The sequence below is a fragment of the Astatotilapia calliptera genome, chromosome 6 (genome assembly GCF_964374335.1).
Source record: "Astatotilapia calliptera chromosome 6, fAstCal68.1, whole genome shotgun sequence".
Classification (NCBI taxonomy): Eukaryota; Metazoa; Chordata; class Actinopteri; order Cichliformes; family Cichlidae; genus Astatotilapia; species Astatotilapia calliptera.
This window is the reverse complement of record NC_137427.1, coordinates 9966826-9994371: the sequence shown is the minus strand read 5'-3', so window position 1 is coordinate 9994371 and position 27546 is coordinate 9966826. Positions and strand designations below refer to the sequence as shown.

Here is a 27546-nt window from a genome sequence, read left to right as displayed (position 1 = left end):
AACCGGGTAAAGAACGACAGTGACGGTTACAGAGCGCCGAAAACCCGGAGTGGATTCACACCAAGGTTCAACAAACACCCCCTTTACAACACAAAAGCATTTCACGGGAAAGGAAGAAAACCGCTACAACGTTACGTCGGACAAAGTATAAGAAGTGGATTTAATACTTAAAAAATAATGAGAAGAAATTACTTTTCACTGAACTCAGACTAACGTGATACTGCCCCCTACAGGCCTGACTGACCAAAGAAAAACATGCAGAAAAGTATGGAGATACTTTGGTGTCAGACGGAAGAGAATTAAGGGAATACAACGCTCGCATTTATTTATTTATTTACTGGTTAAATATTTTTACGATTAAAATTAGAATCCAAAGAATTTAAAAATCTAAATTTGCTTGTTGTTGTTCTTCCAGGGCCCTGTCCCAAAAAGCAAGTTTATGTTTTCCTTATCTGGCTTTACTTAAGCCAACAGCACCTATAAGGCTAAGTTGTAACATGAAGGTGGTTATCAACCCCGCAATTCACCCATATCAATCCAGGTGTTCACCTGGGGGGGGGGGGGGGGGGAGCAGTGTCAGCAGCATGTGACCAAACAGACACAGGTACTGGTTTACTGGCAGCAGAGCAGCAGACTGAAAGCAAAACACCTGCAGCAGCAGTATCGCATTAACAAGTGTGTAAGGATGGACTATAATTAAAGCTGTGTGTTCTGTTAAACTAACCGAGTGTTATTTTGTGTGTGTAATAGTTTTCCTGTATATCAGTGGTGCTCAATGGTTTAAGAACAAGTAAAGAATAAATATTTGTTATGGTTCTAGTGTAAAATAATCTTAAAGTAATCAAGTACACAGCTTGGGTGTATGAAGGTTAACAGGTTCTCTATTTTAGATACTAAAGTTTACATTTTTTGTACAGTGATCCATTTACAGAGGCTCAAAAGTAATGGGACAGTTGAATGTTGCGCAGTTTCATGACCAGGTGTGGGCTGTTCCTTCATTATTCCATTCCCGACCATGACCCATTTACACAGACAGACAGTGTGAAAAATGAAACTTTTTGCTTCCTTTTTTTGCTTCATTTGCTGTACAGCAAATAGTTACACATGTCATAAATGCTTTTATATATTTATGCATTTCCATATATGGACTATTTTTTGTATAAACTTTAATTTAATTGATTATACTGTATTTTTTCAGTACTACAAAAGGCTTTGCCTAGGAAGCTTGCTTGATCTCATTAAACCCTGTACATAACTGTCTTCACTAATCAATGCAGTTATTGCAACAGAATAATGCAACAATATTCAACATAATTGATGACATTGTACGCACTGTTTTTATATAATAAATGCACTATATTTGCTTAAAAATGCTAATAATACTAAAGATTCATGAATGACTAACACGTAGACAGTTCCATTTTAAAACATGTTTATTGGTCATATACAAAATAAAGTAAGCTGTTTATCAACAAACGTACACTATATACATCAATAAATTAAACAATGCATCGGACCGATGATGAAACAGTTAATTTCGTGATTACCCATACCTTGTCATCGTCACTATCTACAAATTGCCAAAAAAAAAAAAAAAAAAAAAAAAGGAGCGAGAGAGAAAAAAAAGACAATAATTTAAATTGGAAGATAAATACTAACAAAGACTGTCACATTTTAAGTAGTTTCCCATAGAAAGTACTGCCATCGAATAATTTATTACATCCCTTACAGAAATATTACAAAACACAGAATTTCCTATTACAAGGGCTTTTCTGATTAGGTTACACCATATTCACACAAACTCACTACTTTTCAAAGGCTTTAAACGGACCATTATTTATACTGCGTTTCCATGTGTAAGATTTAGAAACACACACAAAAAAAAAAAAAAAAAAAAAATCCCATGGTGAACCTGGCTGAATGCTCGCATCAAGAGTCAAATTTGACGGGGACACTGCTACAATAAAAAATAAATAAATACTAATTTAAATGTGCTGATACCTGAACTCTGTACGATTTTTTTTTATTTGTACATTTGATGCAGGCTGGGTATGAACCTGGGATGCAAAAAACAAACATCACTATTGATGCAAACACCAAACAAAATGATCAAAGGAATCCTTGGTTCATTTACTCCTATCGATCAGGATCAGCGGTGGGTGAAAGGGCTTTTAGAGTCCAGTGGCGTGACTCACTACACAGGAAAATCACTGGATGCCTGCATACCGATTGGCCAAGCAGCAAGATAAGGAGTTAATGATTTGCATCTTCTGGAAGAAGTGTGGGTTTTGAAGAAGGGCTTGGTAGGCTGCTGAGTTAACTAAAGCAGGAGAGAATAAGTAGAGTGGTAAATGGTTAAGAGCTTTATCAGACGCATCTCCACCACTCCTTTTCTGTCTCTGTAAAATATTTATAGATGTAGTCTGAGTGGTTGTTTTAGGGTTTGTGATGAAAAGCTTCATTATGACGAGGGTTCGACCCCTGCAGGGGTGGCAGAAAATAAGGTCAGCATGTCTTGACAATCACAGGAGGTCTGAGGTGTCAGCTGACCGTGTCTGCTGAGTGATAGTCTGGATTAAACTTGTGTAATGTTTAACCTTTTGTTTGTTTAGAGATGTGGCACATGGTTTCTCACTGGAAATGCCACAAGAAGTTTAAATGTGGAAGACAAAAATAAGAACTCTACAGGTCAGCAGGAGGCCTTGCATGACGGCTGCATCATTCTCGGTTAGAAACGGATTAAAAAAATTAAATAAATAAAAACACAAGAATGCACCAATTGTGAAATTTTAAGCAGATAACAATGTTTAACCTCACTGGTGACTCAGCTAGGGTTAAGATTAGGTTTCTGAAACACATTTTGCTTCTGAAATAATTGCACAGTCAAATGAAATCATTTTAACAAACTTGAAACAACAACCTGTTGCGGTAAGGTGAAGCGGTTTGAGGACTTTATGGACTTATCAAAGGAACAAGTCGCTGCAGTTCTACAAGCCTGAGAGGAGTTGGATGTTCTTTGTGGAATTTAATTAAATCTTGCTTTGTTTTTTTTGTAGTGACTGTATTACTGCATCGCTACTACACTCTGTAGTCCTCTCACTCTCTTTTTTGTTTGTCTCTCATTGTAGTTACTGTCCTTTATATTTTTATTAACAACACAAAATTTAAAACAAATGTTGACGTGGATTCTCTACAAATACAAATATCTGAATATCAGATGTAAAAGACTTCAACCTTTTTCATATGACATAAGAGATAAACTGCTTACAAGTCCGTTACTCATCTAAAGTGGGGGTTTGAGTTACTAAAACACACAGTATACTTTTGTTTATCAAATGGCCAAAAATAACAGGCCAATACTGTTATCGACCGAGGAACAGTTTTATGGCCAGGTGAGGCCAGTTCTTTCGTAATGAAGCCTCATTGAGGTCTGAAGTGGTTTTGTTGCATTTGCATTTGGTTGCTGTTCTCTTGAAATCTAAATATGAGGGTCAACAGACGTGTCAATCTAAGCAAAGGAAGCCATCATTAGTTTCAGAAAACAAAATATTGTATTCTAAGTGTCGTCCAGACACATGCACCTGACTGGATGTGAGAGACCCATTCTGAGCTAGAAATGGACACCAAACTGATGGAGCACAACAAACAAACATCAGTTGCTGCAGTTTTTGAATGCCTTCTTATTTGCTGAATAAACTGATGGGAGTTGAAGCCAATATCTGCCAATAAAAATGGTGCATCCCTGTAAAAAAAAAAAAATAAAAAAAAAATCCTAAATAAATAAATTTGAAGACTTTGTGTTTTCACAGTTAACTGCTAAGTGAAAGTGGGTAAGCCACACCACATATGCCAGATTTAAACAGAGGCAAGCTGACATTTTAATTTATCAGGTATATTTAAAAAAAAGAAGAAGAAGAAGAAGAAGAAGAAGAAGCAGCTAAACACCGCACATTAGCTCTTTAACCTCGTCACATCACACTGTACAGTCAGGAAAACAGACAACTTGACAAACGACTACGATAGCGTCAGTGCTCCTGTGAGGCAGGAGTTTGGATTTTGCCAGTTTGCATAATTAGATGTGTCTATTTAACAGCAGCCACATGTTGACACATTAATGTTTACACAGAATGCTTCTCTCTTTTTTTCGTTTTTCTTTTTAGAAACCAGAGGAGCATAAAAACACAGAGAAGCAGCACACGTAATTGTACAATTTGACATAACTTACAGTCTCAACACAAGTTGAGTTTCCTCTTGTTTTATATGATGTCTCACACAAACACACACACAAGCCCATTCAGCTATCTTAGTGAGGACCTTCATTGACATAATGGTCTCCTTAGCCCCTTACCCTAACCATTAAAAATAAATGCCTAACCCTAAAAAAACCAAACAAAAAAACCAAACAAAAAACAACAACAAGGTTCTATTAGTGTAAGAAATAAGGTTTATAATTAATTTTTTAGTCAAAATATTAAAATAATTATATAAAAAAATATTATATTGATATCGGATGGTTTAGACAGGTTCCCCTTCCACTGAGACTGCATGTATATTATAGAGTGTGTAAATAAAGTGTTACTTATAAAACTAACAGAAAATTGTGTGGATATTGATAAATACTAAAAAGTGAATGACCTCACAATTGATTTAACAGCACAAAATAAAGCACAAAAACTAAAAGACTCAGTGTTCTGTGGAGGCTAAATCCACTCCACACAGGGTTAGTGGGACCTGTCTACCTTTTTGATTTTAATATCATGTTTTTAGCTGATATTTTAATAGATACCACTCTTTCTGTTAGCTCAAAAGCTGAATATCTCCACAATAGCTTAATACATGGATCAATTAGTCAGAAGGGCTCGACTACAGTACAACGCCAAAGATGACCGTCGGAGGAAGGAGAAGAGGAGCAGAAAAGCTTAACAGGAACTTTAAAGGAGAGTCTGGATGATCCAGCAGCCCCAAACTTTCTCTACACCTAACCATAACCTAGTTGTAACCCTGACACTAAAACCACATTTTGAGCCTCAAAAAGGCCTTCAAATTTGGTGTGTGTCCTCACAAGTGACTGTTGGTTCTCACAAGTATAGTAGAATGCAGATTTCGGTCCTCACAAAGATAGCTAGACAGAAACACACACACGCATGCACGCACAGCTGGCCAGTGAAAAACATCAGTGAGACAGGCAGGAAGCAGCAGACTGATGGAGAGGGACAGAATACATTTTTAAAACTCAGATAACGGCATTCAGGACGTACAAAACAGGGCGTTTTCTTTAATATGGAGAAAACACGTTAATACACTGTATGAGATACTGAAATTTGCTTGTTGCTCAATACCATTAGGTGTGATAAGTGATTTTCATTTGACATCTGAAGCTCTCTGGTTTCACGCCTGACTGAACGTGTGAACGTTTATCCGTTCAAAGACTACGGAGAAAAAATATTTTCAATCACAAACCCATTTATCCTCCTGCGCCTTTTTCACTGTTCACCAGTTTGACTTCTATTTCTGTACAGATGAAGACACTCCTTACTTATCATAGTAACTGCACAGCAGTAGGCGAGCTAACCCATTTTTCTTCACAGTGGAGAAGTAGCGGTTCAGGTAAAAGGCTGCATGTATGTTTTCATCTGTGTAAATTGCTTCTCTTTCAGCTTTAAAATCAGGTTAAAAAATATTTGAGGCAATTGTACTCAAAGGTAAACCTCACTCTTTGACAGACAAACCATTAAATAGCAGAATAGTTTTTTTTTTCACTTCATAAAACACCATATAACAATTGTTATTTCACTTCCCTGACACTTCAAGAACAGTTAAAAAAACAAACAAAAAACAAATACAACTGGAACGATGTTAAATACACATAACCGTGTAAAATACAGAAGCAAAAAAAACAAAAACAACATTTTTTTTAAATCACACACTATAAAAATAAGTTATTGAAGGAGTGGGTGTGATGTAGCCACAAAGGCCTTCAGCAGAGTTTCACATATTTGCTACTTTGCCTGATGACCTGAATACACAACACAACGCAGTGTGTGAGGTTAACCATAAAACTTCCTCATCTCGTTGGTCACTTTATCTGCAACAGGCTGCACAGACCAAAAATAAAGACATGGAGGCCTGCTCAGAAATACGTCACAAACGTGAACTCTGCCAAAGTGCAGTTTAGCAAATGATCTAACACGTCTGCAGGGCTGGAGCTGAACGATGAGGGCCGGGGAGGACAAAGACTACGATTTGAGAAAGAGTGCAGTTACTCACTGTGTCATCACCCGCTTCAGCCTGAAATCAAACACGTATCAAAGTCATATCCATGAAATAGGGAACGTTATATTACCTCGTCACATACCTACACAGCACACCACACACTAGTTCACGGCTACACACACGTGCCTAGTAGCTAGAGAAAAAACAAAGCTATTCAGTAGTTAAGCCACTTTTGGTACAATTGCAAAATAGAGAGATACTGTATATCAAACAGATTTTGTTATACCTTTTTTTTGTTTTGTTTTTTTATACATGTCATTACAAACGATGCAAAGATAATTGTCTTTATAAAAATCCAGACTCCACCATACATAGACAAAGATTCTTTAAGTATAGAACACCACGTAAGACTACTTTTTATGGTAAAGCCCGCGTGAAATATGTGAAATTCAGAGAAATGTTTGTCACCCATGCCCGCTGACTGCACTGTCAGAAATCACAGTTGCAGTTTGCAGTTGTAAGTTTTGCGGGTAAAAACAAGAAAAGAAAAGTGCAACCCAAATTGCTCTGATATGAGGCAAAGGTTTTCCTGCAGGTGTTGTAACCTACAGCAGACTTTGTTTATAACAGACAAATGTATTTTATGCAAAAAAACCCCAAAACAAGACCAAAAAAAAGAAAAGAAAAAAAAAAAGCAAGAATAAAATTCAGGCTCTTTTTTTTTTTGTTGCTAATCTCCCTTTTTCTTTTCACTTAAAGAGGACCTATTGTGCTTTTCCTTTCTTTCTACATATGTATACATTATCATGGACAAATAACAAATAGAAAAAAAAACAACCTGTGAGTGAAACGCACAGACGAGAAGGCTCAGCTTTAGACTGTTTTTCTACTTCTGGCCCAGTATGATGTCAGTGAGAGCAGATTCCCCTGGTAATTTCAGGGACATAGTTTGGACTGTGAGTACAGACAAAGATCTTCTATTTAGGATTAGCAGCCAATCAGAATACAGCCTAAATGAAAAGGGAATGGAGCTATAACTGAACTGAAGGGCTGCATAAAAGGACCAGTATCAGATAAACAAGCATTATTTCAACTCTGAATCATGCAAAGCCACTCTATGAAACCATGTTTTGAATGTTCTCAACTCATTGTCAATCCTTCTGCTTACCAGAAGGTTGCCTTAAAAGGGTGAAAAGCTAAAGCAGCTCATGTCAGACACAGAAATGACCTGAAGGGCTGCATCAAGGACTAGTGTTGAATAAATAGGGATCATTTTGCACTGAGACTTATGCAAAGCTTCTCTAGAGTCCAAGAATAAAAATATAGAGATGCAAACGAGCAGAATAGGTCCACTTTAAACAAATGACTTGCCAAGGTACATAACTGTTAATAATCATCATCGTCCTTACGTGCTATTACACAGCTTAAATAACAGTGTACGGGAAGAGTTCAATGCTGTCACTAGCTGACTCCTGATTGGTCAGTTTATGCTATAAAGCACAAGCATACGCAACACATCTACACTGAATCTCCACCATCCTTCCACAAGTTATCATATTATTTGTTCATCAGTTATCCTTTTGACTTCTTCTCTATGCATATCACTAGGAGGAAAAGGCACTTGCCCTTCCAAATGTCTTGAATAATCAACTTTGAAGCAAAACTCAAAGAGGCTTTTATCTTCATATGACCATTTCCCTGAAAATTCCCACACTAAAATAAGGTCAGCGAATTAAATAACGTCATCTCCTTTTCCTATAATATGTTTTGGTAAATATTAATTGCCTCCTTTTCCCCTCCTCCTTTCATAAAATTCAGGAAGTACTGCATGTAATAATGGAAGCCAGTTGGAGTTGAAAAATCGAAGGACAGAGAAAAGAGTAGGTAAGAGAACGCGAGAGTGTGACTTGAAAGTAAAAAGACCATAAGAAAAACAAAGTAAAAATACAGCTACCCAAATATAGCAATACCAAAACGAACACGCGCCACAGAATTTCACAGAATTCCTGATATATAACAATTCACACACAGAGAATACACCTTGGACCTCATGTGAATGACAACACAGTACAAAACAGTAGAAATACAGTTACCACCATTGTATAATATATATATCTTCTATAGTACTTTTCTGAAAAAAGTTCTTGGCTAGGTGGAACAAGATGGGGCCTCTCTGCAGCCACTCAAATCAGCAGGTCACATTAAATTCAATGATTTCCATAGAACTAATCAAGAATAAATGCTCTGATTCTCATGTGTGTTTAGGATTGTTTGATGATGTACCAAATTTCAATTTTATACATTTTATTTCGATCAGGCACCTCTTCAAATCTGTGTGCAAATTCGTGACATGGTTATTATGTACTTAAAAAGAGATTCACCAGCACTGAGCACCGAAAACCAAATAAAAACTGTTGGAATTTTCTCATTTTGAGTATTTACAAATGTCAGATTATTTTCTTGATCAGGAATAAGACAGTTTTCATATTATTTGGGATTTCCGGGTCTTCAGTGCCCATAGGAACCCTGTGTATTTGTCCTGCATTGGTACAAGAGTTCTCCTCCGCTTCCATCCTTTCCTTCATCTGCACTGATCAGAAGTGATAACGTGACAGGAGCGTGCCGTGACGATGCAAGCGAGGCCGCCCGGCTGTTTGTCTGTCAGTGCAGATGGAGGAGGAGTCCGGCAGAGGGGAAGATTGACTCAGATGCAGCTAAGCTCCATCCTGATGCACCTTCATCTCCCTTCCCTTCCCTCAAGACCGTGCGTCTGTTTTTGACTTCACTATTGTAATCACGCTCGTCGCCGTCGCCACCTTCCCTGGGATGAGCGGACCGATGACCGATGACGCCACCCCTCCCCCTCCCCCTCCAGCCCTGACCCCGACCCCGACAGTGGGGCTTCGTGCCACAGTCCTGGCGAAGGTCTGTAACGCCTCGTACTTAGACCTCAGAGCGTCCAGCTCAACGCGCATCGAAGCATTCTCATTGGCCAGTTTGTCCACCTCCTGCTGCAGCTGAGCCTTCTGCTTCTCCAACTCCTCCTTCTGGGTGACACGCTTCACCCGGCAGCTGGCGGCGTAGCCACGATTCTTCAGGGTGCGCCGCCGCTGTTTCAGTTGCAGGATCTCTTCTTTGGTGAGCCCTCGGAGGTGCTGGTTCAGCTCCCGCACCGACATGGTCACCAGCTCCTCGTCTGTGAGGCTGGTGCCATTCTCGCCCGGCTCACGCTTCACCTGCAGGACACAGGAAAAAGAGAGAAGTGAGAGAGAGAAAGCAGCAATGAGTTGACTGTAAAAAGCCCCGCCTGACACCTTTAAGACCTCATATTATCTGTTACTGCCAGGAAATGTTTATGTGGCCTGAACATTCAGACCTGTATCAGACTCTCCAGTGGCCACGTGTCACCCTGCCAACCCAGAAAACCGAGATTTAGAAGAAGTGGCAGCTGTTGTGCTTTAAGCCAAACCATGACCTTTCTCTAAACTTAATTACCATTAAAGGTGGCTTGGTTAACAACATATTGAAAATAATTCACGTGTTAAATCTGTGACATGATTTAACCATCCACATTTCAAACAGTGGTTTGTGGTTTACCGATTTCTAAATCCTGAAGAACCCAAGCTTAACCCCAACAAACTCTGGCCCTTGGAGTTTTTTATTAAATTGTTATCCTAAGTGTTGACAATCAGGGAACAAAGAAAATAATCATCCTACCATGCACTGTTTTGCTTTCTCCAAACTACTGGGTTAGGGTTACCACATATGATGACTCAGGCCTCAGTTAAGAGGCGAAGTCATTCCCTCCACCACCAAACCCTCAAGCCTGCAAATGTAGACTTTGTCATGCTTTAAAACGGGAAAATATTTCTAGTACAAAAACACAAATGAGTACATGTAGCACTGGAAAGATTTAATAAACAAAAAAACAAAAACCCCTTCATTACTGCATGAATTCAGAGTTAAACTTTGATTTAATCATCACAGTTTGGATTCCTCCATCAGCTGATGCAAAGGTCAGCAGATGACTGTGGTGAATGGCAACAGACATAAATGGACCCAGATCACCCTCTGCACCACGTCCTGGACAAGCAGCAGAGAACTTCGTGTGTGTGTGTGAGAGAGACTATGTATTCCTATCTTTGTGGGGACCAAAAATGAGAAGTTCACTATACCAGCAGCCCTTATGGGGACCAGAATCCTGGTCCCCATAAGTTTGAAGGCATTTTTGAGACTCAAAATGTTTTTTAGTGAGAGCTAGTAAGGATTAGTAAGGGTTAGGGACTCATTTTTGATGGTTAGGGTTAGGGTGAGAGGCTAGGGAAAGCATTATGTCAATTCGATGTCCCCACCAGATATGAATACCACACGTGTGTGTTTCTTTTCAAGCTCCTTATTCAATTACATTTAGATGTTTAATTATTTTGTCACAGGTTGTGTTTAATGGTTTTAGTCATTTTATTTTGGATAAATTCAAAGAAGAGTTTTTAGAAGTAGTATAGGAGGTCCCTCTCCCATGTAACCAGCTCCCAGATCCCAGGACTGGATCAGGTGATCCTGAACCATCCCTTAGTTATGCCGTGAGAGTCAGGCTGCTGGGGGGACTTCCCAGCATTGAGCATGTTTTTCATGCCTCGTGTGTTTATCCCGCTACAACATGTGAATGATGTTTTTCTTCTCTACTCTGTAGTTTGTGTTTTGTTCTCCTTGTCTGTGATATCTCTGCGCTCTCTTTTTGTCTCTTCTTTTCCCTCCTCACCTTCCCATCTGCTTATTTAAATTCAAGTTCATTTACATAATCCTTTAAAATGACTGCCCAGAGGCATTTCAAAAAGCCCAGAGGTGTGCCTTCCTTCTAGCATCATTTTGGCTTCAGATGGGCATTTTTTAAATTCTGCGGTCCTCTGAGAAAGTTTTCTTTTCTCATTTGATCTTTGACCTCAAACTGTACTGAGTTTGGGGTAGGTAATCATTAAAGGAGAAGCATAAGAAGACAAAATTGTCCATTAGGCATAGGGGTATTGATTTTGATGCTTTCCTTTTTTCTCTGCTTCCCCTCACCCAATCTCAGCAGATAACGGCCCCTCCTTGAGCTTTGTTCTGCCACAGTCAACTTCCTGTTAAAAGTCGTTCTTCCTCTCTGCCATCACCACCTCATATGGGATTGTCTCTCTAATATCTTGGGGTTTTTCCCTTACAATATAAATGGCATTGTGAATAAATATGAAATGAGTATTTACTGGTGTATCAGCATCCCTTAGTTATGCCGTCATAGGTTCAGGCTGCTGGGGACTTCCCGTGACCTGAGCACTTCTTCCCACTGCCATGCATTTATATGCCACTGCTGCATATCATTATCTTTAATCTACTACTTTGTGTTTTTCCCGTATGTTGTTATGGGCTCTGTGTCCTTTTCTTTTTTCTCTTCTCTTTCCGCTCATTCTCCGACCTTTAAGGGCAGATGTCTACTCCTTTCTGGGCCTGGTTCTGCTAGAGGTCTCCCGTTAAAAGTTTTCTCTTCCCAAAGTTCCTGCTGTTAGTGGACCATCTGATTGTTTCATTTCTCTAGAATATTGTAGGGTTTTTAACTTACCCAACAGCTTACCCTGTATAACTAAAATAAAATTGAAGCATGCACCTGCTTACCTTCAAGGCTTTATTTCCTTTGTTAGTCGTCGTCATGCCACAAGAGCCTTGCTCTTCTGAATGAACCTGTGGAGATGCAGGAGAGCACAAAACATAAGCAGAGAAACATCACAGAAAAAAAACATTAAAATAAACTGTGTTTAAGGACACCCTCTCTTCTAACAGTCAATTTAAAAAAAAATTGCAAACCAATACCTACCAAGAGGAGTGGAGACATGGTAAATCTATATCTACTATGTTGTGGGAGCATGTTCCACTGTTGTATCGGGGTGAGATTGTATGAGTGAAAGTGACAGAAACTTTTCTTAGAATTTTCCTGACTTCCTGTTTCCTTGTGGTTACACTGACATTGCCCACTACCTTTGTGTTGTTGCGCTCTTATTGGCTGGCTTTCTGCCAATAGGAATGAAATGAGTGTGAGTGAAGAGGAAGTGGTAAAAACTGTGGGAAGGACTCCAGGGGAAAACCAACTGTTAGAACGTCCACACAAACACACACGCACACACACACACACACACACACACACACACATTCTCCGTACCAAAGATGAGCAGAAAACAGATATAGACCTACACCTACTGGGGATAAAAATGAAATCATTGATGCCTTTGCACCAAAGTGGAAACGAGACAAAAAAGAATGGAGATACAAATGTGTGAATCAGAAGTCAACAAAGACCGAGCGTGGAAACGCAAAGGATGAGATCAGCCCTTAGAGCGCACGGCTCCATGATGAGCATCTCCGCAAGCTCTCAATGAGAATCTTTGTTTGGTGACCTGTGTGTTTGTGTGTGTTCATAAAGGGCGGCTATTGTAGCTGGTGCTGAGCGATCATCATGAGACCAGTCATGACGACGCAGCAGATTCCGGATCTCACTCCCTCCCTTCTCTCCTGCAACACAAATTTCTGCTCTCCTCTCTTGACTTTTTGTTCTTCCCTTCTTCCCTTTAAGGGGAGGACAATACAAGATATGGTTGTCAATCACGAGTCATTAGCCAATGAGCATGCAGCATCCCTCAGATTCAGAGTCAAATCAAGCCCGAAGTCATCATATCCATTTTAAAAACAGAGACAGCAATGGCAATAATTCTCAGATTAAAGCCTCACAAGGGGACCTTACAAAGCAATGGACGATGTAAAAATTTACATCAGTCTTAAAGCCCCCAAATCACACATACACACACGCACACACACACACACACACACACACACAAAAAAAAAAAAATCAAACAAACCTCAAAGTGTCACAATCCAGAAAGGTTTCTTTATTAACGTTGAGCATTATTGTCACGGGATATATCACAGATGAATGCTGCCTTTCATTTACCTCAGAAGTCGTTGTTGTAGAAGTTGGAATTTTAGGTCTATGATGTAGGAGAGCAGCCGAAAGAAGAAGACAACGTAGAATAACAGAAACAAGAACTGGTACCCTGGATGACTCAGAAAGAATCCAAGATAAAAGATTAGCTTTGTAACAAAGGAGACCTTTCATATTTTGACCAGCCACCTATCCCATCATATGGTGTTATAAGTTGAAAGTTTACCCTAAGATGTACTTTTTGAAGAAGTTTTCTCCAGTGAATTATCAGAAAACAGATCAAAGATCCAGGGTCTATGATATATCCCCTGCTATTGATGCTTAAAGTTATAGAAAAAAATGTTTTCATTTAGACTAGAATCATTTGGAGTGGTTATAAAATGGATTTGGTTGCAGTTTTCAACAACGCTTAAATGTGTTTTTCAGTCCTGTCTTATGTGGTTATTTCATGTACTCTTAGTTATGAGGGCTCAAATATGCTGGAAAACAAAACAGCTTTAGATCCACCCCTATGCACTCTGAGGGCCTGTAACTCAAACGTAACAGTTTCACAGTATGGTGGTTTGCATCATTTCATTATAATAAAGCTATTCTGAGGGGGTCAGGTGGAAACTTTTTTCACTGGACTAATTTCTACGAAGGCGTTATCACACCTTTCTTAGGTGTGATGACATTTAAATGATACCGGGCAACACGACTCTTTCCATTTTTTCTATCAAAAGACACCAAATGTGTTAGTGAGCCTCCCTCACAACGCATCACTGCCTGCCTGTCTGTTTGTGAGGGGGCTTCAGTGTTTGTGCATGCACTGCCACAAATCCTACAGATATAAATAGCTGCAGATCAAAGAAAAACATACAAATAATTATGCATGCACACACACACAAAAAAACATGTCAAATGCACAGCAAGTTAAAAAAAAAACAAAAAAACAGTTTAAAACTCAAGGAAGTGGTGAAGAGTGAAAAACAACAACAACAAAAAACGCGCAATAACATGCGAGGCTTAATCCGATGGAGAAATGGCACAGCTTCATTTAAAGCATTTGACTTCAGCACTTAAGGTTCTTCTTAATGAGTTACGATCAGTCAGTTAAACACAATCTTTTATTAAAGAGCTTCTTCTTGAGAGCTGAATGTGCCGCTGCACTCTTCTGTTTTTTTAGGATGCAGCCTCCCACAGCTGAGGTGCACGCTCGCACAAAAGATGAATCAAAGACATGAAGACTGAGGTTAGCTGCTGGGGGTTGGGTTGATGCAAACAGAGGGGGCATAAAGGGGGCTGTTTCCCTGACAGGCACTGGTTTATTTCCCTTGTGCCCAAACCCCCCCATCCTCCATCTACATAGAAACAAAAAGCATGCTGCCAAACACACACACACACACACACACACACACACACACACACACACACACACACACACACACACACTACCCTGCTGCTATGCCAGCGGGGCACAATAAAACACACATGCAAAATGGTTGACTGCGAGTACACAAGTGTTTTAAACAATGTCGTACTCGCATACTGCAGAGGTTTGATACCATATTTAACGTCGTAATTAAAAGCACTTTAAAAGGCACTTTAGATGTTTATATACGCAACATAAAAGGTTGGCATGGTGGTGCAGTGGTTAGCACCATCAAGTCACAGTAAGAAGGTTCCTTGTTTGAATCTTTAGGGCAGCTGGAGTGTTTCTGTGTGGAGTGTACTGGCATCCTCCCACAATTCAAAGCAGTTAGGTTAACTGGTGATCCTGTGTTGGCTATAAATTTGTGGCTCATAGACATTTATAAATCAGTTTTCCACTTTATAAATGCCAATTAATTTCCAAAAAGGTGCCAGGTCTATTCTTGAATCATTCTGCTCTATCACAACACCACCGAATGTAATCAGATTTATAAACCGTAACCAAACACTGAGGAATTACAAGCAGTGTCAAAAGACACAGTATAAACCCCCAGAACTTCATCACTTTACTTTTTTTAATGTTTTTTTTTTGTTTGTTTGTTTGTTTTAACATTCTGTTTACACCTGGAAAAAAAAGTGTGTAAAACTGCAAAACCACTAGAAAAAAACAGTGATAAAAATTTTGGGTGCAGCGCTCAGCATTAATTAATTGGCTCTTTGAGGGTGACTGCATACATAAGCATAATTTATCTGCAAACAGGTAAATCAGAGTCTGCGTTACCTTGTGTCACCTTTACAGAAGCAACACAAAACAAAAACCTGTATGTCCTAATCCATCATGGTTAGACAACAACAACAAATTTCAAAAAACTGACTAAGACCAGAGGATAAAACTGCAACAAACTGTGTCTTTTTGGGGCATCTGTAAGTCACCCAGGTTGAGGATCATCTGCTGAGCAAAGGCATCGCCATTCATCTTGGGTGGACACACAAACACAAAGGGCCAGAGGTGTCCTTCCCATCATGCTTGTTAGGTGATCGCTGCGGTGTGGTCAATGCCACAGCCACTGTTGCTACAACAGAGCTTTTTTTTTTTTTTTTTTGCTGTGGCAGGCTGTATTTTTATGGAGCAACTGAAAGAACGCTGACGACTCAAGAGCAGAGCTGCTTACGGTTACAGCAGAGAGACAACACACACAAACACGGAGGACGGGATGTGAGGACAGGGATGGCAGAAGAGCTGAGAAGTGGTGAAGATGAGTAGAATATGGTTGGAAGGCAAAAAAAAAAAAAAGATGAGAAAGTCAGGAGGGAGAAAAAAGATAGCAAGGTGAAGACAGAAAAGAAGAGGAGGAGGAAGAGGAGAGGGGCGCTGGTGGTGAAGGAGGACTGAAAGAATGCTGACGTCTCCAGAGCTGATTAGCGTTACACAGAGACATCACACCCACAGCCGAGAAAAATGCTGAGTATGGAGAGAGGACAGGGTGTGAGGAGACGAGGGGGGGTGCAAATGACAAGGGAGAAAGAAGAGAAGAAAAAGAGAAGCAAGTGAATAGGGAGGAGCAGGAGGAGGAGAAGGACAGAGGAGGAAGGGGGGGTGGGAAAGCATTTCGGTGAAAATGCATCCTCAACACATTTGTAAGAGCTTAGCTGTGGAGTACAGAGAGTGGGGGAGAGAGAGGAGGAGGACGAGTAGGGGGATAAAGCCCCCCCCAAAAACCCTGAACTCGGCAACGACCACAACTAAAACCTCCAATTAGAAAAGTTCTGAAGCTGATCCAATGCAATGAAACCACTGCTGACCACCTCCCTCTCCCCTCAACCTTCTTTAACACACAAAATAAAGAAAAGACTTCACATCTCTTCCTGTTGACAAATCACATCCCACAGAAGGGACAGGGGGATAGTCTTGCAAATAAGAGCTATTAATAATAAAACCAATACATCCACACTCAGACTTGGGGAAAAAAAATAAAATAAATTCAAGCATTTATTTTCCCCAAGGCTCATATTGCAACTCCCCGGGCAAACATTTCAGCGACAACTATCTGTCGGCTGACCGTCTTTCTCAACAAAAAAATTTCCACAACAAAAGTGGCGATGATAGAAGTTAACCGCCCTCTGGATGTCCTTGTGGGTTCAAGAATAATTTTATACTACCCTTTTTATTGATTACAGCAAAATGAAATTAAACATTCTTGATTGGGAGAAAAGTAACCTGACATATCCTCCTTCATTCAGGCCTTTTTCTTTTGTTCCCCAATCTGCATAAGAGACACGTTGATCCCTGTATGAGCCTTGATTCCTCCTTATCCGGTTGCCTGCTAGAGGCAAATATTTATCATTTTTCCAGTTGACTGTATTCATAACACTGTGTTTCCATTGGCTATGCATAGTGAAGTATTATAAGCATGCAAGCAACCTACGTATTCAACAGCACATCTGACGGCAATGATGCTATGCAAAGGTAGACTGTGGACTGGTTGAAAAGTTTACTTGAACAGAAAAGGAAGTGGCAGCAGAGTTCAAAACAAAGATAGAAGCATAGAAAATACTGTTGTTTTTAACACTCAGTTTCACTTCACTACAGAGAAGTTCTTTGTTTCTTTTAACTTCTCTCTGTTAAATAGAAGGAGCTAAGCTGAATAACCAACAACATCACAATAAAGAACGAGAATAACTTACAGGCAGGTCGTTTTTGACAGCGCCCCCTGGTGACAGCGCACAGTTATAACATTTAGAGAACGATCCGCGTATGACCAAAGCTCAACCAGGTTGCTGCCGTGATGCTAGGCAAAACTTCACTTCACATTCGATGTGAACTATTAGATTACTGGGTCCAACTTTCCTGGCTTTACTCATGACTGCATGATCTACTGGGAAGAGGCACGTTTTTGCTCTCCTTCGACACACATTTCCGACATCAGTCTTGCAGAGCTTCATAATTTTTTAATAATTTTATGCATTTTGTGGATTCATTGCGGAAACAGTTTCATAGTGTCAAAGTATTTGTTAGTAAGTTAAAGAGATTTTTATTGAGATAGTCATGCGCTGTCTCAGGCCTACCTTTTCAAGGGGGCTAGGGTCGCTTAACCACATGAACAGGCGTTTTACAATTTTCACATTCATTAGGCTATTAGGGTCCAGGCGATGTGTATTTTGTCAGGATAAGGTTTTTAGTGTACTTCCACATGTCTGTCCGATTTGCATGACTATGCAGACTCGTCTGCAGAGATTTGACTTGACATTGCACCAACTATGCATGTGTAGTTGGCTTCAAAGAACTATGAAATGAGTTACAAGTCAACCGTAGTGTCTCCAGCTGCCCACGCTGCAGCAGAATATAATCACTGCTTAAAGGTGACTGTGCTTTTGGCATCAGGACCCCTCTGCACTGGAACAACCTGCCTGAGGAGGTCAGCCTCCCAGTAGTCACCTTTAAATCACCTCAATGCATTTGCAATGATTTTCTTTTATGCCATGACATTACACGTAAGATCTTCTTACTTGCTGGTAATCAAGCTTCCTAATTTTAGTTTTGCCATTGACTTTTATTTTTTATCATTCTGTCTTGCACCCAGGATGAAAACCAGGGTAATAGTGCAGCAGGATGTGATCATGGGGCTAATAAAGATAGATTAAAAAGAACAAAGGACACAGCATGATGAGACATAGACTGCTTTCTCTCGCAGACAAACAGGATGATGAACTCTCTTTGTGCGGCTGGCTTCAGACAGAGCTCTAATTAATCTTGTTTGCGAGAACCTTTTGCCCCGGCCTCTACTGCCACACAGAGAGGAATTTCTTAGAAAGAGACTTGCTATTTAAGAGCCGGTGGCCTGCTGCAGACACACACAGTGGAAAATAAATGGCCAGATTAGGCGCTCCAAAAATGACCCGGGGGCTGCGACAAGTGGGTGTTTGCGCACATAAACAAGTGAGCATATATAGCCAATGATCAAGAATAGATTGTAAGAGTCACAAGTCATTTGTGATGCAGTGGCATTGCTGCGTTTATTGAATAATCCGACAATAACAACTGCTTTAACTGTGTCTTCTCCTTCAGGCATTTCTCTAAGCAATAGCGGGGGGGAAACACAAAGGATGGCAGCTGAGTGAAGCAGTAGACGCGCACAGTAGGTCGTAGAGAGGACATGACAGAAAGACATAAAGGAAGCAAAACGTAGGGAGAGTGAATTGAAACCTCAGACAGCTACAAAACTCAGCTCCTGGCAGCAGTCCACCTTGGGTTTGTTAAAAAACAGAGCGAGTAGCTCTCATTGATCCCGTGTGGGCCGAAGATGGTGAGGGAGTCGGTAAATAATTAACGATGAGCTCTGTGTGGAGTCTGATTGAGAATTAGGAATCAGATCAGAGATAATGGCAACCTGTGTGTAGAGAAAAGGGAGGAGCAGCGATACAGGACCTTGGGTCTGAGGAGCTGAGGAGTGACAAGGAGAGAAGTCACTAGTATGGGCTATGTGTGTTTGAGAGTGTGTGTGCGCGTGTGTGTTTTAGGAAAGGAAGCTATTAACTGGAGGTTATGCAGAGCGTGAAATAAGCATGATAACACAGACAGAATGAGGAGATGGAGAAAACACAGGAAAAGTCATGGAGAAGAGGAGTCTAGACCAAGGGTGTCAAACATGTGGCCTGGGGGCCATAACCGGTCTGCAAAATGGTTCAACTCAGCCCACCAGAGTCAGAAAAAAATTGTAGTTACTCCAACTTTTGAAAAAAAAAAAAAAAAAAAAGAAGCATTGTGACATGAGCGTATGACACCGTACATCGAAAGTAACGTCACAACTGCTGGCGTTCAAAAAAAATGTACGTTTCCTTCAGCTCTCTGGTTTTTTTAAGCTGGTGCTGGAGGCAGAGTTGTTAACACAACTAATTTCCATAGGTTAGTTTAAATTTTGCCCTTACTTTTCTGCTGTGGTTCACACCATTGCCTGTATGTAACCATTCTTGAATTCAAGATCATTTTCTGAATGCCAGGAGTAGTTCGTGCCCCACCCTCATCCACTTTCTCATCTCACATACCCCTCCTTAGCACACGTGGATCTGCCTCACCTGGGAGCTTGAGTTTCCACTGAGGTCCTCTTCAAAACACAGCCTAAACAACTATTCTTATTGAACCTGCAATTCTCTTACAAAACATGTTTTCAAATCTAATTGAGGATGTGGACCCTGCCAGTGAATGTGTGTTTGTATGTACTGTTTGTTGGCATATGCACACTTTTTACGCATTTCTCTTTTTAAAGCACTGTGTGTATTAAAAAGTGTTATACAAATTAAGTCATTATTAGTAATTAAAATCACTTTGACATTGATGTTCTAGCCCCTCATAAACATATATGGAATCACTTTCACAGTTTACTGAGAGTTAAAAAGGGGCAGCGTGCGTGTGTGTCTGTGTTTGTGAGACAAGTGCGTTATTAAAGGCGAGAAAAAGTCCTGGCGTCGACACGTTTTTCCCATTCCAGGTAGTAAGTCGGAGTGTGATGACAAATTTCCCAACACAAGCAAAAAAAAACCTGCACTGTCAGGCAATTGAGCTCTGGCGCCTTTTTTTCATAAGTGCTTTTTTTTTTTGAAGAGAGAAAGCATGTAGCGCAGGTTAAGTCATTTCTGTGTGTGTGTGTGTGTGTGTGTGTGTGTGTGTGTGTGTGTGTGTGTGTGTGTGTGTGTGTGTGTATGCGTGCATACAAACAGAGCTGCGAGGGAGACAGGGATAAGTTAAACGACACTATAAGTTTATTTCACCCAGACGCCGTGCATCCCAGGTCAGCAATACAAACTCGAGACAAAGAGAAAGTTCGAGTCCAAGAGCAAAGTAAGCACGGCGCGACTCTGTGGGGAGGCATTCATCATTATCAGTCACATTAATGGGAAAGTATCATCAGAAAACCTTTACCACAGGGAGGAGGAGACATGTTTGTGGTTTACAGAGGTGCACTCGGGGGCAGTGGTCTCTTTTGCACTGCGACATTCTCCGTGACTATTTTAAGGTTTTCCTTTAAGATGGTATGATGGGTATTACGATATATTTAAATGCGCACAGAGGGGCAGAGTATGTGGACATTTTACCGAAGCAGTGCTGCCTGCTTCCCTTCAATCTGATATTTATCCTCCTGCTAAACGCAGCAGTTTAAAACAACACATGACTAACAAAACTTCACTTGTAAAAACCATAAACAATTCTACTACTTTAAAGAAACACGATTAAATGCCAAGAATTGTGAAGTGAATAGTGCTGAAACAACTTCCTGATTTAAAAAGCCTGATCTTCCAGCTTTTCCCAGGCTAAAACTGGACCCATTATACTTTTTCTTTGTGTATATATGACATTATAAATACAAAATATTTGTACAGGCACTGAGTAACAGCCTCTTTGAGCCTGTGAGCCAAAAGCTCAGACTTCAGATTACTCTAAACAGTGAGTTTTAAGTAGATTTTTCTACTCTTTTATTTTGTATTTATCTGACAGTCACAGACAAAAAGCCCATTTCCAAAAAGGGCAATTAGTGGAACTAACTTTAATATCTGTTATGGACTGTCTAACAAACAAAGCATTTGAAGATGTCACCTTGGACTGTGGAAAAATCATTACCACAGCTCAGACAAGAAATTACAGATTACTGCAGTAACATTACTTGGTGGTGAAAATAATCATTAGGTGCAGTCAGCTGCTTCTACAAAAAGGTCAAACAGATTGAGAAGGAATTAATAACAATATATATATATATATATATATATATATATATATATATATATATATATATATATATATATAATATTTTTTTTCTTTTTTTCATGACTATAAGACGAAAAAAAGATGCAGAAAATACAATGAAACAAAGGTTCCATAGCTTCAGCAGGCCCTAAACGCTAATTCCTCATCAGCTACATTTGCTCACTCTGAAGGTGATTAGATCTAAAACATGCACTTGTTTTGTTTGAGAATAGGTCTGATGTTTACTTTGCAAGCCAGCCTTCAATATGAGGAGGGGAAATGAAAACTCAGTCGAGACACCGGAGGACCATTGTTGCTTGGAAATAATTTAATGCCACAGGTGATAGCAAAGCCGGTGCCACATTCAACGCACACGTATCTCTGTTCCCTCTCTTTGCTCCTTGGCATTGATCCACTCTGTTTGTGTGTGTTTTAAAGCTTCAGAAATTCATACCACAATCCTGGGATCGTCACACTGCAGTTAAAAAATGCGGCAAGTTGGCATAGAGATGATGCAACTGGTAGACAACCGCTGGTGCGGATACTTCTGTTACCAGGGCCTTGCATCTTCGCCGCTACAAGCCAATCACAATATCTCATGGCTGCATCACTGGTGAGGTATGGAATGAATGTGTGAGTGTTATTTTTTTTAACTGGCGGCATCTCTAAAAGCTCCAAAATAAGCCCAAAGGCCCACAAAGGAAAAACTTGATAACTTTACTCAAAGACTACAATATCACTTCACCGATCACTGAAATGCACGACACAATCGATTCAGGACCGAAATCTAGATCAACAACTTAAACTGAACTTCAACTTTTTTCCATTAAAAAAAATAAAATAAAAAAATCCCTTTGACATGCTGAAATGAGATTTGTCTCATTTTCATACACTTTCTGGTTCTCAGGGAGGTTATGAAATAAGCAGTCGAAGCACTTGTGGAGGGCGGGTACATTAAACGCACACACACAGACTCGGAGACAGAATAACACAAGGACAAGCTGCGCACTCACATCGAAGCAAAAAAGAAAACTGAAGAAAAAAAAAAAAAAACAGTGGAGCACAGCAATGATTATGCACCAGATCTGCTTACACCATATTTCATCATTACTGTGGAGAAAAAACACTCAACTATTGATCTGCCCCACTGCTTCCTTTTCTCTCTTCCTCTCTCTCACTGCAATTCAATCTTTTATTCCCGTGTTTACTTATCGCATTTTACTTCCCTCTCACTCTTTTAGAAATCTGCAAGCAAAACAAGACTTCTGAAATGGTTCCCAGTAGTAAACAAGACCATAAACATGCAAACACTACTTAGAAATTATGTTCACAAACACCGCGTTCTTCCTCGCAGACACACATACACACACATACAGAGGAGGTGGACACAATATCAGAAACACCTGTGCAATCTAATGCAATCCAGAGCTGTAGCCCTGCAATAAACGCTGCCTTTGTGCAGTCTCTTTTTTCAATGCAATCTCAGAGCAAGAATGGATACAAAAATCATGAAAAAAAACCTTAAGATAAAATTCTTTACTTTAGAACAAAAACATCATTAAACATCATGTCCTCAGACTTTGTTCACAGTTACTGGGTATGGATCTAAAATAACCTTTTGGTACTGACATCAATGTGTCCACATTCAGTTTAAGACCAAATTAATAGGTGCTGATGTATTTTAGAGGGAAAAACTAGATTTACAGTTCTAAGCCAATAAATAAAATATGTGTTCTAAGCATTAGTAACAAAACCGAGGCATGCTGTTGGCAACAGCCTCAGAACATTTGATCAGTTAGGAAAAAATATCAGTTCCACAAAAGTTTGATAACATCACTCTCACAGATGGAAAAAAAAAAAAAAAAAAGGACAGGCAGTGAAGATGAGGGATTATTTTTCGAAGCTAAGAAATGCTCAGAAAGGAAATTTAAAGGACATATATAAATATATATATGAAAATACACAGAGTCTCTCTAGAATTTTTTTCACTGGATCCACATACGATGTGTTGCTGATAGTGCTGGGCAATTCAAGCAGTCTTTTTCATCTGCCAAATTCCACTTTAACCTCTGTCTATAGATTGTGCTGACCATCTTGAATATACCCAACTCCTGTTGTAGCTCAGTAAATCATCCTTCCTTATAAACACAGCCAAAGGAGGCTCTACATCACACATGAGCAGAGCCTAACGGCCACCTCAATTCGATTCCCTACAACCTTAAAAGAAAACTAAACAACCACCCAAAAATCAATAAACACTGCGTGAAAGGAGGCACACGGGAACCCTGACTTCAACTGCTGCTGGTGCTCCTCGTTCTGCTCTGCAGCCTCTGTGAGTTAGAGCACAGCAGCACCCGTTCTCCACCTGCTGCAGGTTCAGTATGAGTGACCCTCAAGCTAACAGCGGATCTCCAGAGTAGAACAAGAGCTACTGTCCCCAGCTGCATTAGATCTTGTTCTGAACTGGACTGCAGAATGACCTTAGTAGTGACTGGGCTTTCAAAATAAAAGCATGGGGGTTGTGAACTAGTTGTCTCAGGCTTGTTTTGGGATTATTTAAAACATTCAGGCAATCTGTTATATCTACCCAAATTAATGGATTTTAACATTCATCAGCAATATGTGTGTGTGATATTTTCATTCAGATGTTCCATGTGAGGCCCTTTGTTTACTATGACTATCACTGCTCTGCATGATGCTTCAACACCTTGACCACCGTACACGTAGGGCATCAAACAGTGTATATGAACACACATATACTTCCTTCCTCGTCGAGGCTTCAAGACAGACAAGAAGAGATAGAACGCAATCAACCACCATGCACCAAATGTTGTAATGGCCAACTGATAGTAAAATCACTTCCCTTTGTTACATCTCCTTTCTACGCCTCAACAGTGCAGGCAGGAACTCACACACAGCTTTTAACCTTGGTGCTTGGCATACGCACAGACACACACACAGCCCTACAGCAGGAAGATCTTAGCTTCTTGTAGGTGTTTTATATCTCCTGCTTTCTTTGCAACCTCTCACATGTATATACACACACTCACATACACGCACGACAAGGCAAAGAAACTAGCTGTGGTAAGTAACAAGTGAAAACGCCATCTGTCAAGCGAGAGCGCATTTGCTTCGCCTCAGCATTTTCAGGGGAATGCCTTGAAGACAAAAAGGTCCTTGTTCTCAATCTCTCCACAAATCCCATCTCTCATTCTTCCTCCCTCTTCCTTCATCCCCCCCTTTTGCTCTGCGCGCCTCGCCGCTCTGCCACCATCAGCAAAGTTGCACACATAAGCATTGGTCAGCGTTCAATTACCGCGAACACCAGGGAAGGATGGGAAAGTACTTGACAGAGAAATGCACTTCAAGCACTGATTAAATACTGATACCAAGTATAAAAAGCTTAGCCCCTAGGTTGTGTGTGTGCGTGCGTACATGCAATGAGAAAAGGAAATGGGAAAAATCTGTGTGTGTGTGTGTGTGTGTGTGTGTGTGTGTGTGTGTGTGTGTGTGTGTGTGTGTGTGTGTGTGTGTGTGTGTGTGTGTGTGTGTATGTGAGAAAGAAAGACAGTGAAGAGGGAGGGTTGGTGGTGGTGCTCTTCTCTCCAATACTGATACAACTGTTTCATCATTATGACCCTCTATTACAGTACTTGCCAACTTGCTTACTACATACTTTTGATACACTCTGCAGAGTGCTGACTCCAACTAAAGCTGCTGATATGGAGTCATTAGGGGGGTGAAGTTTCTGTTTTTCTTGTGCCCACAGAGCTTCCCTATTACTCTTCAGTGTTTAAGAGTTGCAGCGCTCATAGGCAGAAGATAATGGCCCATCCGCAAGAGATCAATCAGAGGAAATTCTGTTGCACAGCATTATAGCTTCCTTTTTTAGCACACGTCTCAGTGTGGGTTCATTAACCGCCATGGGAATCAGTCCTTCCCCTCAGCCTTCATTTGTGTCTGTATTTTTAATGATATTTACACAGGAGGTTCTTGTTTTTAATCTGGCAAAATCAGACTGTATTTATTTATTTTATTAAAAAGTGAACTAAAGGTTGAGGGGTTAACTCTATAAGGTCTGAAGCCGCCTCCATTCGCTCGTTTTGTATCTGACCCTGGTATGCAGTGGACCCAAGCTCCGGTTACCTAGGTAACTCTCTAATGTCAATCAGCCGCATGTTCCGCTCTCATTGGTGGCTTCTTCGTTAAATACCGTTGAAGTTGAGAAAAGTTCGACGGTAGACCCGCCCATTTCACGTCGCTAACCGTTATTTCGCCCCTCTTCGCTCGTAAACGGTGAATGTCACTGACTTCACATGGCTTCTGGCCGTCAGTATCGTGGCCTAATTTATCAGAATGTGATTTTAATTAAAATTACTTTGGCTTTAAAACATCCGAAGTCTAGGCAATCAGAAAAAAACCCTAAACAAAGGCTTGGGGGATTCAAACATCATGGGGTTAAGCCACTAGATAACAAACATCGTGCTCCAGTGCACATAAATTAACTAGTGTTTGCTGAATACTACAAAAATGTACACATTTAGGACCATTTTAAAAACACCTATCCTTGACCCCGACTCCGTGACCAGGTCTAATTTCACCGCCGTGAACAGACCTCCTTCCTTCCCTCTACGCCAGACCTTTGTCCGCCCGCCCGCCTGCCGCCGGTGCCATGTTGCCATGGCTCCCTCGTGCCTCCGCTCTGCTCGCGCAAACGTTGAGAAATACGAACGTTGTGATGAATCAGCATCTCTGCCGCGAGCTCAAGCCGGTGAACCAGCAGCAGCAGCACCGCGGCCGGAAAACCGAGTAGACTCTATGAGAGTAAACCCGGTAGTACAAGTCCTTAAAACGCCAAAAAATACTCACTGTTGCTGAGTGATACGCGAAGCGAGCGGCTGTCTGTGTGAAGCGGCTGACACAAAGCAAATGTCAAAACAGTCACTCGGGCAGTTCGGCCACAATACTCTCTCTCTCTCTGTAGCTAGCCGCTGGGCGTCTGACAGCTATCGACGCTCCAGCATGACAGCCAGCCGTGTTTTGCCTTGTTTTTAAAAAAAAAAAAACAGAAAGAATTTTTTTTTTACATATTTTTATATTTCCACCTACAGCTAAACAACCAGAGAGCAAACGAGACGCTCATATATGAGAGCCCTAAATCCCAACATAGCTAACAAACAGCTGACTAACGGTCATATCACATCTGAACCAGCAGCTGGATATGTCCGGTCTGTGTGAGCGCCGCTGCCGCCGCTCCAAATGCGAGGCACAGCCAGAGAAAAAGCTGAGGTTATGTGCCGTTACCGAGGGGGGTTTCGGTGCTTTAAGTAAACACTATACATTTAGAAATTTAACAGGCACAAAACAAGGGAATCCCCGGGCACCGCCGCGTCTCCGCGCGGTCATCTAATTCCGACACTTCTTTTTCAGCCTGACAGCCACACTCATCCTGCCCCCTTTGTCTGTCTTATTATGAAATCACCGGTTGGTCGGTAGTGCGTGGCAGCTAGAGCGACCGACCGCGTTTCAGTAGCGCATGTACCAAAGACCTCGATGATGATGATGATGATGATGATTCAGCACTGCCAGACTAATGCCCTTTAAACAACAGCAGCAGCGGCGGCGACGGCGGCGGCAGCGCACACCGGGACAGGCGGCAGTGCGCCCGCACTGAGCGGCAGCGACGGCGGCCGTGCACACTCAGCAAAACACCTCTACATTCAGCACTTTCTGAAGACATTTCAGTTTTGATTTCGACAAAGCTGACTCACCAGAAGTCAAACCGGCGCCTTTCGCCCACCCGCAGCTTCGAAAGGTTGACGTCCGCCGACGGTTCGTCGACCCGGTGTGGAGAAGACAGACAGTTGGAGAAATGTTTTTCCGCTCACGCCTTCTCTCGCAGGTCTCCAGATATATCCACTCCTTCCCCGCTTGTTTTAGTCTATGGTCGGAGGCGCCAGACGTCAAATGATGTTTGGATCACGTGGCTTCATTCATGAAGGATCTACGCAACCCGCTTTTAAAGAGACACGAGACACTACTACTGTGTGCTTTAACAACAGGCAGCGTGGAAAGCGTGACACGACAGCTGTGCACATCTCTATACTTAGAGCTAACATTTGAACCTCTGATCCAACAATAGGACAAAGAGCGGCGACACAACCATCTAACACTAAAGCAGCGATGCTCTGAGAGGCAATGGAAATTTATCACCCGACAAGTG

At 41.0% G+C, this 27546-nt stretch overlaps 1 protein-coding gene across 2 annotated transcripts; it reads right to left on the bottom strand.

The window, feature by feature from the left end:
* Positions 1 to 8828: 8828 nt before the first annotated feature.
* On the bottom strand, positions 8829 to 27266 carry mafgb (MAF bZIP transcription factor Gb). Of its 2 annotated transcripts, none has more exons than XM_026170149.2 (3): positions 27095 to 27266; positions 11860 to 11925; positions 8829 to 9449 (listed from the first exon to the last, which is right to left on the bottom strand). In XM_026170149.2, the coding sequence occupies exons 2-3, from the start codon at positions 11893 to 11895 to the stop codon at positions 8970 to 8972; spliced, it is 516 nt and encodes a 171-aa protein (XP_026025934.1). In that variant the 5' UTR covers positions 11896 to 11925; positions 27095 to 27266; the 3' UTR covers positions 8829 to 8969. The 2 variants fall into 2 exon arrangements, with proteins under 2 accessions (XP_026025934.1, XP_026025936.2); XM_026170151.2 differs by lacking the exon at positions 27095 to 27266 and adding an exon at positions 12059 to 12492.
* Positions 27267 to 27546: the final 280 nt, after the last annotated feature.